Source organism: Cnephaeus nilssonii (assembly GCF_951640355.1).
Source record: "Cnephaeus nilssonii genome assembly, chromosome: 11".
In the NCBI taxonomy this organism is placed as follows: Eukaryota; Metazoa; Chordata; class Mammalia; order Chiroptera; family Vespertilionidae; genus Cnephaeus; species Cnephaeus nilssonii.
The window spans coordinates 5,340,412-5,359,407 of NC_137082.1; the positions used below are offsets into that span (position 1 = coordinate 5,340,412).

At 45.1% G+C, this 18,996-nt stretch overlaps 1 protein-coding gene across 7 annotated transcripts in view; it reads right to left on the minus strand.

Moving 5' to 3' along the window:
* STX16 (syntaxin 16) overlaps positions 1–12,775 on the minus strand; it is a 36,177-nt gene extending 23,402 nt beyond the window's left edge. For 5 of the 7 annotated variants that reach the window (XM_079785181.1, XM_079785179.1, XM_079785180.1 and 2 more), the window contains exon 1: positions 11,886–12,775. In XM_079785181.1, coding sequence (XP_079641307.1) covers positions 11,886–12,017 — 132 coding nt within the window. In that variant the 5' untranslated portion in view covers positions 12,018–12,775. The remainder of the gene's footprint in view (positions 1–11,885) is intronic. The other 2 variants (XM_079785178.1, XM_079785183.1) reach the window with 1 other exon arrangement.
* Between the last annotated feature and the right edge of the window lie 6,221 nt (positions 12,776–18,996).

Consider the following 18,996-nt stretch of genomic DNA (forward strand, 5'->3'; position numbering starts at 1 on the left):
AAAATGGGAACTAATACGAACATAAACACATTTTAAGTGCAAAATCACCCTTTCAACTTCAGAAATCTCATTTCCCATTTAAAAACCATTTTTTTAAATCATTTTAAGATCCAAGACATGTTGCCATCTTAGTCAATATAGACCTTTAAAAACCTGCCAGAGTTTTAATTCTCTTTACTTATCCTTGCTGAACTTCCAGGTACTCTCCCTCCAGATATATGATGTTGGTGATTAAGCTCTTCTTAAATGAACTTCTGCTTCTGAAGTAAAAAATAAAGTAAAATCTTTCCATACTTGTTAAATAAGAAAACTTTTTAAATAAAAAAATTGTACTTATGAGAATTAAGAATTTACGAACTCTTGTCTGTTTTTAGCTCTGTCCTTCAAGAACTCTGGGGTGACTATTTGAGCCCACACTCATCTACCTCGCCCTCACCAATGCAGGAAAACGCCAGCAGATGCTCAAAACATCACACCCAAAGGCTTCTTGCTAGTTTCACTAGTTATCTTTTGCCCTTGGTCCACTTTAAATGTTGACACCTGTGTCCCTGGAGAGTGCCAGACTGTGGACAAGTTCTTAATCTATGGAAGGCGCACACGCACACGCACACACACGCTCTTGCTGATAAATATTGCTGTTCCAAACATATAGCCTTCCTACTTATAAAACGCTGCCTTTACGAGATGTCTGAGTTAGGGAACTGTAAGATTAAGGAAATGGCAAAGCTGCCGTTGAGATTAAGAAAGTCAGACACATACACCCCTCCACGCCCCCATCGAAAACAATGAACTAGGTTCAGCCACAATGCATGCTGATCAGCAGCAACACACAATGCTGGGTGGTCTGTGGCAATGAACATTTAAAAGGTCCAGAAAGGACGGTGAAAACTACAGCCTAGCAACTCTCTCATCCCATGAGACAATCCTGGAGCACAAGCATAGCGCCCAGGCTCAGAGGCTCCTGACTTCACTGATGGACTATCAGGCTTAAGAAACCTCACTTCCTTGAGGGAGTGAATAAGCACGTGGGTAAGAGACAATCTGGATATCAGCACTACACTTTATTTTAGAGCTGTGATACTCCAAAAATAGTGTTTACTTTCTTGATTGTGAAACAATAAATGTTCAAAATAGACACTGCTTTAAATGTGCAAAACTATAGACATAAAAAAACCTGAGAATCACAGCACTCAGATATAAATGCTGCTAATCTAATGGGCTTTCCTTGTTTTCTCAACGACTACACCCCTAGAAACGCTGAGGGAGCAGTAATGACGTGCTGGGGTGCTGCACTTGCACTGACTTGGTTTTGTTAGTCCCAACAACAACCCTGTAGAGGGGATCGGGCACCGCTCCCTGTTTTACAAACATGGACACCGAGGCCCAGCTGGGTTCAGAGGCTTTCTCAGAGCCACCCTCAGCAGGATGACCAGGGAGCCCAGCCTGTGGCCTCCATTTACTTCACGCTGCCCTCCCCAGGCTATGTGGTTTGGGAGCTTGACATTTATCTCTTAATTACAAGAGATAAATATTCTTGTGCAGATTTTTAAAAACCCACAACCTTGAGACGACTCCTCTTAAGACAACTGTCACCAGAAGAACGAGATTCGAGTGGAGACAAGGAGGGAAGACTGTCTGGGGAAGAGGCGAGGCCTCCTCCTCCGGACACCGCACTCAGGGGTCTGCAGGACAAGGAAGGCTGGTACCCCCAGGATGCAGGTTTTGAGTTGGTTTCAGTAGGAGAAAGACCCCTAATGTGGACAAATGACAGGAAGCCCCAGTGGGCAGTCAGGAAAGCTGGCTCAGGCCTCACCTACCAGGGCTGGCCTTCCAGCTGACCCACGCCGGGAACTGGGGCCACTCTGACCCTTCCCAGAAGTTGGCTGTTTGAAGCACCCTGCAGCCTTGGCGAAGCGAGGCTCTGGACACCATCCCCAGCACCTCTCCAGTGCCTAGCTCAGCACCTGGCACTCAGCAGTCATACTATCCAATTATAATTAGCTGAGTGAGTCAACAACAAATGGGTGGAATGAACGGATGAAGTAAATATGTCATGTACAACTCTAAAAGCTAATTCATAAAAGACACAGAGGTTGTGGACAAAGGACAAGAAGGGGCAAGTAAACTACTGAAGGGGATGAGGTGCCCAGAGCAGAGTACGGGGCTCCGTTCAGAGAACTCGAACAGCACTGGGTGTGGTGGAGAAAGTGGCGTCACTCAGGCCGCTGGTCAGAGAACGCGGCCCCCTTTGAACACCCAGAAGCTCAGAGTGAGGCAAGCAGCGGGTCTGCTCGTCCCCAGTGAGCAGCCAGGCGGTGGAGCTTGACCAGTCAGATGACAGACCCCTAAGTGTGACCACAGCTGTGCTTGCCCCGCGTGTGACAAGTACTCAGTGCTTCTTCAATGTAAGGCTGTTCCGTGGTCATTATTCCCCCATCATAAACTTCTTTTGGGACCATGAGACCCCTATTTCCAAACTGTTCAGTAAGGGTAACATCTGTTCTAAAAGGCCTGCTCTCCATGTCCCAAGCGTCTGGTCTGCAAACCCACCACGACTGCTGTGCCCCAGAAATGCTGAGGTTCACTGTGTGTGAGCTGCAGTGACCTCTGACCTCTCTGGGCCCAGTGCCCAGGCGGTACAGGCAGGAAGGTTCTTCAGTCAGGCATGGCCACCAGCTGAGGGACTGTTTATAAACACTAATTGTTTCTTAATGACTAAAGTAATACTTGCAGGTGGTTTAAAAATATATATCCAACCTAAGAAAAAAGTGCAATTCAAAGGAAGTTTCTCTTCCACCCCAGCCTTTCCCTGTAAGGTATCCACTGTCTCTTCTCAGACAGTGTCTATGAGCACACAAGCAAAAATAGGAGTTATTTTTCTTAAAAATAAAGACAAAGGGGGCCGCACAGTGCCCACACTATTTTGCATCAGACCCTGGCACTGGTGCCCATGGGGAGCTCAGTGGGTGCCCATGGGGAGCATCAGACCCTTGGCACTGGTGCCCGTGGGCAGCTCACCGGGCTGCAGCCTCACACCTGGAAGAGAAGCAGAGATGCTGATGTACTTCGCCAGTTCCCAGGGAGGGACACGCAGGTGTGCCAGTCTATGTCATTATCAACTAGTTAAGGTTTTTAGAATTTACAGGTAGAACTTAATCTACAAATTAGGAACCTCCTTGTTTTTGAAGACAGTCGCCCTAATCCCACCTCACTGTTCATTCTTCTAAATTAAACTAACCAAAATAAACAACACTCCCCCAATCACTCTTTCTAAAAGGTCTTCCCTCAGGAAAAACATTTGTACCCCTTCATCACTGAAGCAGGAACAGAAGCACACAAAATTAACAAGCACAGTTCAACCCCCCCTTTTTCTCAACTCTTTACAAGCTACTAGAACAAAGCCCCATGGGTATGTCCTCTCCCCATCTTCTGAGAGACTAAGCTAGGGTGCAGGGAGAGGGTCATGAGTGATCTGTCCAGGCAAGGCAGCGATGACCTTGAAGAGCCCTTACAAGCTGTGGCTGCCCTCCTCCTTCTCCTCCCTTCGGATTTTCCCCAGAAGCAGGTCCTTCATACTCCACCTGAGCAACTTCTCAGAAATCAAGGCAGTTACACTCATGACCCTAAAAACAATTTGGCTTATTAGTAAGTTCAAGGAAATGTTCAACCTGTCTTGCTTCCCAAGTTGAGTCACTTTCCCAAGAGTAGTAAATATGTTCCCAGCCTTTCTCTAAATCATCAATTCACCTGGTGTGAAAATATATTCAATAAATCTTAGGTGTTAAATAATTAAACACAGCAATTATAAGTAATCAAAACAAATGCTAAAATGTGTGTGAGCTCTGTTAGCATTTTATATATGACCAGAGACTTCAGAAAAACAGGCATAATTTCATGAATTAACATACAAAAATATCCAAAACACAATACCTCATCCAGCTCCTGAAGAGATATGTCGGTCCCAAGAGTCCCATCCAGTTAGGGACAGCAAAGAGAAAGCAGGATGGGGACAGACAGACAGACAGATAAGGTATGGTCAGTTGAGAAAGCACTGATATTTTAAATAACTCTAAAGCTGACTAAAAATAAAGATCCACTAACCAAGGCATTTAAACAATCTCCCCATTATGATTCTTCCTTTGTGTGTTTTTTTTTAATAAAAAGTCTACATAAATATGTTTTTTTATTTTTATTTACTGTGATTGTTGTTTTGGAAACAATAGGAAACATACAATACATAGTTGTAAAAATTAAAACACAATAGAAACAAATAAAACATACTTGCTTTAGTTTCACTAAAATATAATGCTCATCTGTTTCATAAATGTCAACTACTACATATAATATTCTAAATTCCCCTTAGGAAGAGAAAACAGGAGAGCAACGCTGAAATGCAATTTTACCGTGTCAAATGCATGTATATTTTAACTTGTACATCAGCCCTGCAAATGCAGCAAAATTAGAAAAATGAACAACCCACAAAAATTGTCTATGGCTGTGTTTAGATAATAGTGGAGTGACCACATATGTGAGGTCTGCACAAATTCAATCCTGTAGCCGAGCTTCTCCGCGGTAACAAGCGAGCCGAGAAACCGCTCTTCCCCGGAGAGAGACACAGGTGGTAAAAGCAGAGAAAAACTCTCCCCATTTGCTTGGCATATGTTACTATTAGTCTAGAAAGCACGCTTATTTATAAAGCTATTAGAAAAGCAAGTAAACAAAACAAAAACAGGGAAGCAGAGAAAAAATGTCAGGGGTAGTAGGAAGGAAGAAGCCCCGGCACCCAAAGGATTAAGTTTCAATTGAAAATAAAGGTCCTTTTTCAGATCAACGTGGAACTCCTTCTTCTGAATAGACATATACTAATGATAGATAATCTAAGCAGCTACCTCTTTTTTTTCTTCTTCACGGTATTGATCCCTGAAATAATTAGTGGTGAATTTCAATAATCAACTGTGTTGATTGTTTTTAATGCTTAGCAGTAAATTCACAAAAACACACACAAAAACAAAAACATAACTTCCTATTTAAAAATTAATAGTGCAAATGAAACTGGTCTATCAGAGCCAAAATATATTAAACAATGAGAGCAATAAAAATGTAATTAAACATCCCTCTATGTAAAAATTCAATTAGCTGACATTCTATAGAAAGCTGAGTCTTCTGCGTTCCTTCCACAATTTGTTATGACAGTAAAAGAGACTACACATCCTGCCATAATTGTGGTATAGAAGATATTAATAGAGAAGATAGTGTCAAATGGAAATCTGAATTAATTACCTTTTACTTTAAGAAGAAAAGAAAATGTTTTTATTTTTTAAACATAACATTTTCAGCAACAAAGCATGTAAGTGTTTTTTATTCCTGAAACAAGACACAGGCAAATCCCCAACTTCAGTGTCTCATGTGCACATCCGCCGTTTTGCAGCGGCTCCTGGCCTCGGCTTTGAACGGGGTTATTACTGCAAAACATGGTTGAGGTCTCCGCTACACGTGCGCCTGTCCTCTTCCGTTATTAACCAAGCACACACCCTAATCCTTGGTTTCTACAATTACTAGCTGATAAGAGGTGGGATCAGAGTCATGGGCTAGATACAACTCTATTTTTTACAAATAAGAAAACCAAGCTTCAGAATGTATAAATCCATTTCCCCAAAGCCACAGAGCTTGTTACTGCTGGCTGACATGGGGACAGACCCCGGTGTTCAGGCCTCTTTCCACCTCACCTTCCAACTTCTCCAATTTTATAAACCATTCAGGGAATTACAAGTGATAGGCAGCCACCATTACACCATCTCGGAAATTAAATTCAGAAGGTCATCTCTTCGAAGGAACCCCACTCCCACCCAAATCTGCTACTTAAAAAACAAAGGATTTCAAATCCCACCCCCCACCACCACCACCACCAAATTCCAGAAAATTTTATCAAGACCCAAAGTAAAACATTTAGAATTACCATCAGGAAAAACCAAAATACAGCCAAATGAAAACACATTACTATGCATCATCACCTTCTAAATCTTTATAATGTCTAAATCTAGGTTTCTGACCTGCCAATGGCATGCAATCAAGAAAATATTGAAAACTCCAAGTAGCATTTGGAATTTATAGTCTAAAGAACTTTCTACATAAAACTGAAAAATAAGTGGAAACCCATCTGTGTTTATTCAGGAAGTCTGGAAAAGTTGAGTAAAATGAATTGGAAATTCAAGTCTATGCTATAGTGATATTTACTTTATTTCCATTACTGCCAAAATAAAAGTTTGCTTCACTTTTATCCAACAAAGTACCCTTATTCTCCAGTAAGCCTCGATGCTCAAGTTGAATCTTTAGAAACAAAAAAGCAAATAGATCTAAAGAGAAATATACAATGATTTCATACTTGGATTCTAAAGGCAGAGAACTAATTTCCCAACAGACTCAGCCTGGACTGAAACTTACAACCTTCAATATGCAGGTTAAAATGGACTATATCTGGTTGTAAAGTGAGGTACAGAAAGATGCTTTCTTATTTTAAGGAAAGAGCAAACAAACAACAAAAAATGGGTCCTTGCATTTTCCAGGACCGGCAGCATCAGCCCTGGGAAACAGCAGTGCTCGGTGCCCACCAGGGCAGACAGGGCTGGGGGAGCCAGCTTTGCCCGAGTTCCATCCCAGCTCCTGGGCCTGTGCTAGGTGACCCTGGGCAAGGTTCCCAACTCTTCTAGACCTCAGTTTCCTGGTCTGTATCATGAGGAAAACAGCAGCACCTATCTGATACAGCTCTGTGAGGACAAACTGGGGCTGCACATGCAAAAAGACTTAGCCCAATACTAGGCACATAGTAAATGCTCAATAAATCTTAGCTAATAATATCATAGTCAAGACTGAGGGAGCTCAGGTTTCTTATAATCATAGTTAATCCTTTGTTTTTCCCCCAAAGCATCCCATGTTTTATTAAAAATAATGTGCTTGTTTCAAACTAATCTAAGACCAATTAATTAACTCTAGCTTCCATTTATAGATTGTGCATTATTTTAAAGCAGAGAACAGATTAGGCAGTAAACACTAACAAAGTAGCTGCAATCTCTCCATTAGATCATTCTGGGAGATCAAGAGAAACCGTATAGGTCACAGGGCACCTCATCAGATCAGAATAGCAACTCCATATCTACTTTTCATTCATTCATTCATTCATTCAAGACCTTAAACATTTTTTGAATGATTATTTAACTTTGTAAATTCATTTCAGCTTCTTAAAGCCAAACTCCTGTAACTACTTGAATGAGGTGCTACCTTAAAACCTGCATTTGGCTGATATAATGTCAAAATTATTTTTGCACCGTATTGGAGCTACTTCTAAGGATTTTTGCCGGTAACATTGGGCTAACAGGCCGAAGCACTATTGTTGACTATGGGTTTCTCCTTTACAAATTGAAAGCTAAGGCTGTGTGCCTTGGTCAGAAGAAACAACGTAATAAAACAGAACTTAAAGATGCATTGTTTAATCCATAGGGCCACTAGAAACCACCTAACTCAAACCCCTCAATTTATACATAAGGCAAAAGATAGCCAGAGATTAAAAGCTTGCCTAAAGACAGGTTCTGAGTCAGGGTCAGGGCCAGGGCCAGGGCACTTAGCCCTAAATTCCTGGAATTAGAGTCCAATGCTCCTTCCTTTATTTCATGCTGCCCAAAGCATAACCATGATGGTGGACCCACAACTGGGGCCAAAACAGAATGAATGAGAAATGTCAACAACTGCACTTTGCTGACAGTCTAAAAATCAACCCCCAGCCTGCTTTTAACAATTAGTCTGCTTTTATCAATACAACCAAGAACACAATTAAGTGGAATTTTGTTCAGTTCTGGGTGTTGAACTTAAAAAGGACACACAAATATTGGACTTCATTCATTGGCAAGAAACTTAACCTTCGTCTGAGCCGGGATGGCTGAGCTAGAGAAATCTCTCGGGAACAAGGAGCCTGCAGGGTTGTCATGCAGAAGAATCAAGAGACCCTAAGGGCCGGAACCTGGGCCAGAACCCCAGCATGCAAGATACAGGCAAGGTTGAGGTTAAATGAGGCATATATATATTTAAAAAAAATTTTTTTTGCAAGTACAAACGGTGGACTGAGCGGCTGCTGGAATTTCTTATCGCCATCACAGAACGTGGTCAAGAAAGGCAGGCATAGGGATTTAGCACAGCCAGGCATGTTGGGTCAAATGACCTTTAGGTCCCTTCTGGCCCTTAGGACTTATTGTTTTGTTTTGTCACTGCACATTTCCTTGAATTCCTGTGACATATTTGCCTGAATGCTGCATAAATCTGTTTTAGCATGCAGGTATAGGTACCCACAATAACTCCACCATCATCACCAACCAGCCTTTGTTATTTTCCCCTGAAATTAGGAAGCAAAAAATGCGTATTTAAATGTTTTGAATTATAGGGTTTTAGTCCTGTATTGTTTCATCGTGTGTGAGACACACACACCAATTTATAACCAATTTCCACAGCATTTTCCTTAAATAAGGATGTGGAAATTCAAGTTTAAAACTAAAAAACCAAAAACTCTTACTTTAGATGTCATTTATTTTCAGTTGTGTGAGATAACATACATACACACCAAAATAAATGTCTACAGCTTGTTCTTCTAACTAGGAATTAGAAATTTCAGGTTCTGATTTTTTAAATTAAGTTAAACTCTAGAGTTTAGTTACTTCCTTTTTAATTACTTGAGTGTTAGATATTTACAAATTATCTTCTTTTAATTGTTTTGCTCATGTTTTTACCATAATAGATGTATATATATTTTAAGTTTTTACTTATAATTTTCAAGCATACAGAAAAGTATAAAAAATGGTATAAACTGTCTGACCTAATTATTACTATGAATAATAAAGAAAATCTTATGTTATCTAATGTTTCAGGGTGTTTTGAACCTTATAAAAATTTAAAAAGCAATTTAAAAACAATGTTTTTCAATCAATTAAAAACGACACCTTAGAAACATGATCATTACTACACTCGACAATTAGTGACACTTTGCCTTGTTTTTTTCCTTTATGGGGGGGGGGGGAGTAAAATTATAAAATAAGTGATATTCTGACATTTCACCACTAAAAATTTCAGCAGGGCCTCTCTAACAAAATTAAAAATTAAATCAACTAATCAGTTTAATTAATAATTTCCTTAAAATATCACCTAAAACCCAGCCCATATTCAAATTTGACAGATATAGTTTTAACTTGCTATATGGTTTTGAAATTTACAAGTCAGAAATGAGATCTAAAAATTTGGGGAGGTAGGTATGCAGTGAAAAACGTTGCATGAGATATTCAAAGTTTTTTTAAAAATTGTTAGAGAAGGGTTTTTCCCCCAAAAATGTTTTTAACACTTTTCCAAATTTCAGAAGTTGAAAACTGTACTCTCTATTTATTCATGTTAAAATCTGGCCATATTTGATTTTGTGTGTGTCGGAATAGTTTCTGTAGAATCAACTGTAAGCAGACTGCAGATAGAACACTTCACCCCTAAACACTTCAGAAATTCATGACATGCTATGTGTTTTTTTAATGCACACAATTAAAATACATATATTTCTAAAATATATATACTTTTTAAAATATTATAAAATGTGTTTTCTTTTTAATTCTAGTGTTACATTTTTGTTTAACTGCCAATCTATATCTTATATTTTCTGAAAAGACTACAAAAATATTTTAAATGCTCTGATTGCTTATACTGATCTTTTAAACAGTCAGACTAATAAATATAACATTTTAAATATTGCAGAAAATATTTTTTATGCTCAGATGTAGACATGTATTTTCAGTTTGATTTTAGAAATCCATTTTCAAGAAATTGTCTGAGTTGCCTAAAGATGTCTGTACATTTTCTGACATATCTATTTTTCCAAATTGTGTACTTTATTGATTTTTAATTATTTTACTTAGGTTATAATGTTTCTGACATATCTATTTTTCCAAATTGTGTAATTTAGGCATCAATTTTTAATAATTTGACTTATCTTACACGTTTTTTTAATTGCCTAACTTAGAGAACCATTTTTAAAATCGGCCTGACTTAGAGATGCACTTTTAAAAAGCTGCCAGTCTCAGACACCAGGTTTTTAAACTGTCTGACCTAATTATGTTGATTAATAATAAAAAAGTGTCATGTTTCCCAACATTTCAGGGTGTTTTTAACTTTATAAAAATTTAAAAAGCAAACAATATATTTTTCAATCTATTAAAAGTGATCCCTTAGAAACAAGGCTGAGTGGTTTTTTTCCCCACTGAGGTAGTATAAAGGGAAGCCATTTAAGGGACATGCAATTTTTACATCTTCTTTAACAAAATTCAAGTTCCAATGTAGAATTTTATTCATTCAATTTCTACTCTAATTCCTGACTTATTTCAGAATATTCTTTTCAAAATTAGTGCTGAAATTACTCTGTCTCCATTTTACACTAATTTCAATATAATGGCATTTTTTTTCAGTTTACAAATACAAAAAGAACCTTCAAATTCTTAAGTAAACAAAAAGTAAATAAAAACCTAAACACATTCCATCCCTGTTTTCTATGATTTTTGATCTGATAATACATGATTTTATTCCTAAAACTGCTCACACGGCTTAGATTAGCTTTTTTATAGGAGCAATACGGCCAAAACCGTTTCCACTTGTGATTTACAAACAGGAAAAACTGTCTATGTAGACAACCTCTCAATAATTAAGACACATGGCATAATTTTTCTCTGAAGCGTTTAGATAATGTCATAAAGGAAAGAATTAAAAGGCAATACAGTCCCTAAGAGGTGAAATAAGCTGTATATTTCCAGTAGAATCCCCAAGAATCTGGTTGGGGGATGACTTGATTCCCTTTCTTCAATGCTGCTTTTAGACAAACCTGAGCTGTCTTCACCCTGGACCCCCCTCTGAAAATTAGTTTCATAACCACCCTTTTCCATTTAAGATTTTACAAAGCTGCTAATCACTGTCTTGTTTAGATCATCCAGACACCCCCCCGCCCCCCGCCTCACCGCGCCCCTAATTTAACAGAAAACTGAGGCTCAGAAAGGTGAAGGAAGCCCTCATCAAAACAACACAAAAACATCAGTCATCTTGAAGCCCTCCCTATAAAGAAAGGCCATTAAAGAAAGGTTCAGGCTAATGAAACGAACAAAACCCTGCTATTTGGGGTTCGTTTTCACAAGCACATCATATTTTGTTATGTTTTAAGTTCGAATGGAGGGAAAAGCTTAATTTCCTGTCTGGGAAATGGAAAACGAAGGACCTAATAGCACCTTACAGTCTCACACACAGGAGCCCCCGGGAAAAACAGTGAAGCAATTATTCATAGGGTTACAGAGGGCTTCGAGGCCATTAAAGAAAACGGGAGAGAATAAAACAAAACAAAACAAAACAAAAAACTCCTTCCTCGTGTGGGGGAGGGTGTCGTGCATTTGCAAGGATTTGGGTCTGCGATCACGCAGCCCGGCCATCAGAACCGGAGTGAGGCTCTGTACGGGGGCGGGTGGGGGGAGGGGGGTGAAAACAAAACGAAACAAAAAGGCTTCAGAAAGCCTCCAAATCTTAGTGTTAAAACATATGTAAATTGGAGGCGGATTGTCGTGCAGTGACGACGGGAGGGGGAGGGGGGGGTGAATTGGGAGGGTGGCGGAAGTGAGGGGAGAGAGAGAGCCAGGCAGAGACAGAGCAGGGACCTAAAATTGATTCCCCCCCCACCCCCCGCATTCAGGGTTACAGATGCCAAGAGACCTTGCATTTCCGTATTATTCTTATCTTTTTTTAAACAGAGAGAGAGACAGAGACAGACAGACAGACAGGCAGAGCCGCAGTGCACACGACGCGTGTGCCGGCGAGGCCGCCCAGGGACTCACCGCAGCATTGCTACGTGAATGCAGAGGGCTGGAGGTGGTGTGACTACTCACTTGCTCGGCTAACAGCTGCCGGTTTTGGATGGAATTATTCCGCAACAACAAGAAAGCGTCGGTTAAACGCCTGGTGGCCATATCTCACCCTTTGTGACCCCCCCTCTCAGGAGCCCCCCGCCCCCTTATATTCCTGCTTTGTTCACTTTCTCTCGGCCTGGCCTGGTCGGCCCACCCTTCACAAAAGCTTCTTGCAAGGCCTCAGACCTCGAGCCAGACGGGAGCAGCGCTGCACCTCACCCAGGCGCGAAGACCCCTCCCCAAATAGCATCTAGGCTTTCCAGTGGTCGAGTCCCCCTCCCCAAGACCTGCCTTCGATCTCTAAGCACTTAAATCCCCCCAATCGTTGCCTGGCTAGCCAACGTCTGAGAGACCCCTCCCCAATCCAACGCTGGATCTACAAGCGTCTGACTCGCCAATCCAGCTCAGGGAAACCGTGAAGCCCCCTGCCCCCCCTTCGTCTCGGAGACCCTCAAAGGTCCTAGCTCCCTGGCCTTCGCTGGGCTCACACACGCGTCTGGGCCGTGCTCTGGGGCCGGGGTCTGACTCAATTTCCCCACCAGAGGAGTGGCCTGTGCCCTCTTTGGACAACTGGGCGAGGCGAGGGCCCTGGACTCCAGGGCGCCTGGTGCCGCCTCCTGGGCCTTGTCAGAGCCTGCTGAGGCCCAGGCACGACCTCCTGACCCCTTCTCTCTCTGGGCTGCCTGCTCCTCCACTGCCAGCGCAGGCTGGCGGCCTCCAGGGGAACAGGAGGGCGGCCAGGCCTGCTTCCCGGCCTCCTCACTCCTCTTCTCCGGCTCCCTCCATCCCCGGATCCGAGTTGCAGCTCAGCCCCGGGCCGTTTCCGTACTGTGGTCCCGGGCTCTGGCGTCCCCCCTGGCCCTCTTCCTGTCCGTCTCTCGAGAGTGCCCCCTGCGACGTTCACTAGCCTTGCTCGCAACGTTCCGGGCGCGGGAGCTCCCTGCCCCTTGCCCCAGGGCGCGGGAGGGCTCCGCCCTCTCCCGGGGTGCCGCCTGTTTCCCCTTTCCCTTTGTGCCTAGACTGGGGGAGCGGGCAGGCCTGGGCCTCGGGACTGTGGCCCCCACGCTCCCATCCTCTGCCAGGGGCCGGGGCGCGCACATTGGAGTGGAGTTGGTGGTAGACAAATTTGGGCCCCAGCAGGTCCAAAGTTTGAGGCGCGCCGGACTCGGGGCGGGAGAGGAAAAGTTGGAGACGACTGCCTCTGGAGGCCGAGCACGCTCCACTGCAGGCCGCCGCTCCGGCTCGCCTTTTTTTTTTTTTTTCTCTCCCCAATTCTAAAAAAAGACGAATCTGAAAAACAAGAGGAAAAAAAAAAAAAAAAACAGGCAAAAGCAACAGCTAAAGCTCCAGGCCGCCTGAGCTGCGCCGGGGCGGTAGTCAGGGGTCGTGGGGGCGCCCTCCCCCCCACCCCAGCGGTCGCCTTCTGTAGGGGGCACTGCAGGGTTGTGGGATCTCAAGTGGAGAAGGTCCCAGAAACTTGGACAGCCCCCTCCCCGCAAAGAACTTTTCCCTGCCGAGCAGGGGGCTCGCGCGCCGGCGTGCCAGGCCTGGCCCTGTGCCCCCGCTTTCCTGCCGCGCTTTCTCACGCTCAGGCCGTGCCGGGGAGGGGGGGGGGGGGGGGGCGGGGGGGAGGCGGTGGCTGGCCACTCCGACACGCCGCCCGGGTCCCGGGTCGGCGGGGTTCGAGCAGAGGCCCCGCAGGTCCGCGTTGGGCTCGAACCGCCCCAGCCCGAGAGGGTCCAGGGACCATCCTGCAGCCGGGAACGGTCTGGGCCGAGCCGGTCGGGGTCGCGGAGCCGGCGACCGCGCCGCCCCGGGGCCGGGCTCCCAGGTCGGGCCGGCTTCCCCCGGGCGAGCCGAGACCCCTGCGGGGCCGCCGGGCGGGAATCGGGAGTGAGGTCTTAACAAAGGAATTTGGGATCAGGCCCTGATGCCTGTATCTGTTCCTGCGTGACACAGACTTGACACACACGCGTGCCTGTGAGCGCTGCCCGGTGCTGAGCACGCCCGGCCGGCAGAGGAGCGGAGCCGCGAGCACACAAAGCCGCGGCGGCGCTCACAAAGGGCCGGGCGTGGCGCGGCGACGGCGGGTCCGGAACCGGCTCGGCCGAATCGCTGCGACCCGGAGTACACACACATTGTTCTCTAAAGGAGAACGTTTCTGTGTGTCGGTTGTGTCACTAAAAATGTTGAAATTTGTTCGGGAAATACATCAAAATGCATAACATAAAAGAACAAGAAATGGAGAGCCGGAGAGCCGGGCGGGCGAGTTCATTTCCAGGAAAGGGCTGCGGGTCTGGGAGCGGGTCGCGCGGACCCCGGAGCGCCGGCTCGCACTTTCCCGGGTCTGGACCCTGCGCGGGCGACACCGAACCCCGCAGCGTGTGTCGCCTCGGCCGGGTAGCAGGCAGACGGCGAGCAGGCAGCCTGCTTTCTGAGCTGCAGGGTGCGGCAGGTGAAGACGCCGCTGTAAAGGCAGAGACCCCCAGTCATCTCGTGCAGGGAAACTCGGGGAGCCTGTGCGTGGACCCCGGCTTAGCTCTGCACCCGGGAAATATTTGCATGTTTGCCAAATGAGGGAGAGCTGTGTCCCCACGCTATATATGATGCCCCCAGTGACAACTGACCCTGGGCACATGGCTGGGACTCCCTCGTGCCCCTTCGCAGGGCAGATATTGTATATTAACAACTGAGCCGGTCTTCCTAAAAACATCAGATTAGCAATGTGGTCCGTGCTCTGTTCCTGTCTCTGAAACACTCATCACCTCGCAAAGGAGGGACATGTTTACTTCACCTGGCTCTCTTCCTGGGCTAGAACTCGACCTACCTCCTAGCAAAGACTGTGTTTTATTTGTCTGTGTACTGCTGCCATTTTCTCTGGCTTCAAATAGGCTCCAGATAAATGTGTGTGTTTTTAAATATGTGTATGAATGAATTAGAGACCCTCGATTTAGTCCCCATGCTGTCTGACCTTCCTCAAGTGGCTTTAAGCCTTTACAGCCCTTATCTGCCAAGAAAGAAAAAAAAAATGTGGGGTTTTAATAATCCCTGTAATCCATGCCCTGTCTACCTCTCTGGGGCTATTGTGATCAAATGAGATAAGTGAAAAACCTTTGTAAACTATCCGGTGCTGAGCAAATATTAGATAGGATGGTTATTCATTCATTCCCTTCCCTGGGAAAGTAATTTCTGGGCTGGTGTTTTAGCAGCTAGTAGTCGCCCTTCCTGGTCAGTCTTAAATATTTATTGCAGGGCAATCTCATTCTTACATTTAGGAAATCAATCAGGCTTCCATTTCTTTGAGAGAAATGAACAGTGCTTGCACACATAAATAATGGAAGAAAAATTCTCATATTCCCAAGCCACCTCAAGCAAACCCAGAGCCCAAGCACAGGGAAATCATGAAGAATCCATGAGATTGGCATGGCAACCCCAAGGCGGCACCATGCAGCCCTAGCCTGGCTCAGGATTGCATGTGTTAAGTGAAAAGCAGGGAGCCGGACAAGCACACTGGCAGAGACCGAGTCCAGGTCTGCCCTGACCCATATTGGAAGGGAGGGGAAGGGAGGGGGAGGATGTAAATCATTATATTTGAATGTTCCTTGGCTGTTTTATTTTCCTGTCAAGTGGCTTAAGCCTGATTTTTTTTTTTTTAAGCATTCCCTCATGGCCAAGTATGTGTTTCCTTGGAACTGAAATCTAGGTTGATGGTTTTATATTTTAAAAGCTTTCATTGTGACTCATTCTTGGCCTGGGCTAGGATTCTGTAATACTCCCCAAGCTCAAAGAGCCTGGGTGTCCTGTTTCTTGGGCTTCATACCCACTTTCTAACATTTTGCCAGTGGATCCAAGAAGTCACTTTTGGAGACAAGTGCTTCATTGTCTTCTTGTCATCTTAATCGGTGTGGAAGGGAACCAGAAACATAGACTTTCCCAGCTCAAGTCAGACAGTGGCATGTGCACAAGAAGGTTTCCAGTGCTAGCAGGTTTGTGGTTAGACAAAAGAGGTCAGCAGGGTGAGACTCACCCCTTTGGGTGAAGAAGTTTCTATGAAATGGGGCTCATGAAGCCCTTATGGGGGGGTCCAGCACAGAGTAAGTGCCCCATAAATGGGCAACATGGTTCATTACAGTGGCCATCTTGTTGACACAAAGCTCACAGTGGCTCCACTCTCCCTGGAAAGCATCACAGCAAATTCCAGAGAGTAGGGCATGGTGATGGGAACTGGGTACTTACTCTCCAGCACATTTTTGAGATTCTTATTCTGTGGCTTGGGAATCCAGATGTGTCTGCCATACTCTTATGTAGAAGAGGGGTTTAAATGGCTACACTGGACACCTTTGTACTTTGGCCTTTCCAGCGCCTATTGTAAGACCCTTGATAAAAGGTAACTCTTTTATCAAGATGAGCAGCAAAAGCCCCCAAGCTTAATGAATGTCTCATTTGCACAAATCTGACAGAAGAGGCAAATTCTGGCCAGACTGAGGAAACAGGAGCATTGGGTTCTAGCTCCCCAAATAGCTTCTCAAAACTATTGAGTATGTCCAACCTCAGAAAACTCCCTAGCTCTGTCTGCCTTCAGCTACAATGCCTCTCCCAAGCAGAGGGACTCCAGAGAGAGGCAACAGTTTTGTGTTGTCTAGACTCCATTCTTTTTGTTGTTGTTTGTTTGTTTGTTTGTTTGTTTTCCAACCAGACAATTCAGTGGGCATCTCTAAGAATGTAGCAGTGTCTGGGCCCAGCCTGCCCAGTCTCCACCACCTCTGCTCCAATGCTGGTTCTCATTGTGTGTGTTTCTCCAACCGCCTTCTAACGGACACCTTGTCTTCCCCTCCATCCATCCTCTGCCTGCCGCCGCGGTGACCTTTCCAAGGCACAAATCTCATCACGTCGCCGCCTGATTGAGGCCCTGAGACAGCTCCCTCTGGCCCACACAGCGCCGCTCCGCAGAGAGCCGGTGCTCCAGGCCGGGCCATCACTAACAGTAACTAATGAAGGGCTTTTCCTGGTTGGCAGGGAAAAAATTAGCAATTGATGGAATAGTCTCCATTATAAGCATCCCTCCCCTCGCTTTTCCTTAAGCCTCTGGTCCCCGCTACCACGTGGCTGTCTTAGATTATAGTATAAGACTCTATCAGATTTCTCCCAGAATCATAGATTAAGTTTTTTTTCGTGTATCAACATTTCCCGGTGTTCTGCACATAGGTGCTCTGCTCTGCCAACATGGTGGAGACGGAGACCGGGCATTCAAGCCCTTCCCAACAGGCCCCACCCAGCGGGGAGCTTTTCCTTCCCAGGCTTTGGCTCCTGTGGCTTTCTCTCCCTAGATGGTGGGTCCTCCCTTCTGCGTGGAGAACAATTTCTTCAGGACTCAGTGCTGCCTGCTGTCTGTGTAAAATGTTTGTGGAATAGATGAATGGATGAATTGACAGATGGAAAGATGAGACCAAATATATTAAGTACGAGAGTAGACCAGATAGCCAAGAGCCTAAATGGGTGGCACATAGAGAACGTGGTGGTCCTCTCTCCTGCTCTCACTCACTGCGGCTCGGATTCACTGGCCTTCTTACTGTTCCTCAGACGTTAGCACTTGTTAGTCCCTCCTACCTAGCATCTTCAGATACCTGGCTCCTTCTCAGGACTCAGGTCCCAGACCACGACATATAAAGTAGTCCCCCCATCTTGTCCGTGGCATTGGGCAAGGACTGTCCTCTCCCAGGCCCCTGGGCCCATCATACCATGTGCCCATGCTCAGCCAACTTCCTCAAACAACATCTAACCTCACGGGCTTTGGGTCTTTGAGGACAAGAAAGAGACCTCTGGTAATAGCACATGCCAGCAAAACATCTTATGCTCTCTCTTTTTTTCAGGATGATGTTGACATTCGAGTACTCAAATAAATCAACCTTCCCATCTTAACCATCTTCCTTGGCAGGGACAATACGTCGACGTGCCCAGCCAAGTCTGGCCTGTGGGACTCAGCCCTTGAAAAACGTAAAGGGAATCTTTGTGTTTCCAGGCTGACAGGTATTGAGACAGAGCCAATTCACCCATTTCTAGTTGTGTGTTTTTTCCTGTGGCCATAATCTGTTTGTGGTATTTTGTGTGATGTGCAGGGCTGGACTCAAGTCTTTTCCAGATGCCACTCTTGTACCCAGCAGCCTCTCAATAGCCACGTAGCCTTGTAGGGGTCAGGACCCCTTTGATGGTAAGTGACAGGACCCAAATGAGATGGGCTTAAGCTTAAAAGCAAATGTGTTAGCCCAAATGACTTTTACAAAACCTAGGCATTGCTGGATGCAAAGAGTAAATGATATCAACAACAGTCCCTGTGTCTCAGCTCTTTTTCCCCGTGTTGGTTTCATGTTCAGGCTAGCTCTCCCAGCAGGTGACAAATGAGATCTGGGAGCTCGTCCCTGCTATCTTACAGCATAGCAACCCCAATAGGAAGGACGAGTCTCTTTCCCAATGGTTTCAGCAAAAGCCCTAGAATGGACTCTCATTGGCCTCTCGAGTCACAGTTTAATCCCTAAACTGTGGCCAGAAGGTAGTGATCATCCTGCCGGTCAGGCCTGGGTCATGTGACCACTTCAGGACTCAGGAAGGTGAGGGCGGCAGGGTCAGAGTCACCCAAACAAAATACACTACAAGTTTGCTCCCTTTGAAATCAGTGTGTTGGACCCAAGAAGAGGGATGGTGGGTGTTCAAGTGCAACAGCTTTCTGCCTTGGGCCAGTTTTCGATCCTTACGCATTGCCATCTGCCTTTCCTTGAAGCTTACTCCTCTGATTTCTGGACCTCGGTCCTGATTGGTTCCTCCCCTTCATAATCTCTCTGAGGCCCAGCCCAAATGTCCATCTCCCCCCAGTGTTTGGGTCTTATTTTTCTGTCTTACCTTTCACCTACCACTACTTAGGATGTCTCCACAAACTCCACCCTCTGCCCTCACCTCTCATTCTGAGCACTCTGATCCATGTGGACAGAGCTGCCCAGGTGTCCCACATGTCCCACAGTGAACCACTGGCTTCCCACCTAGCTAT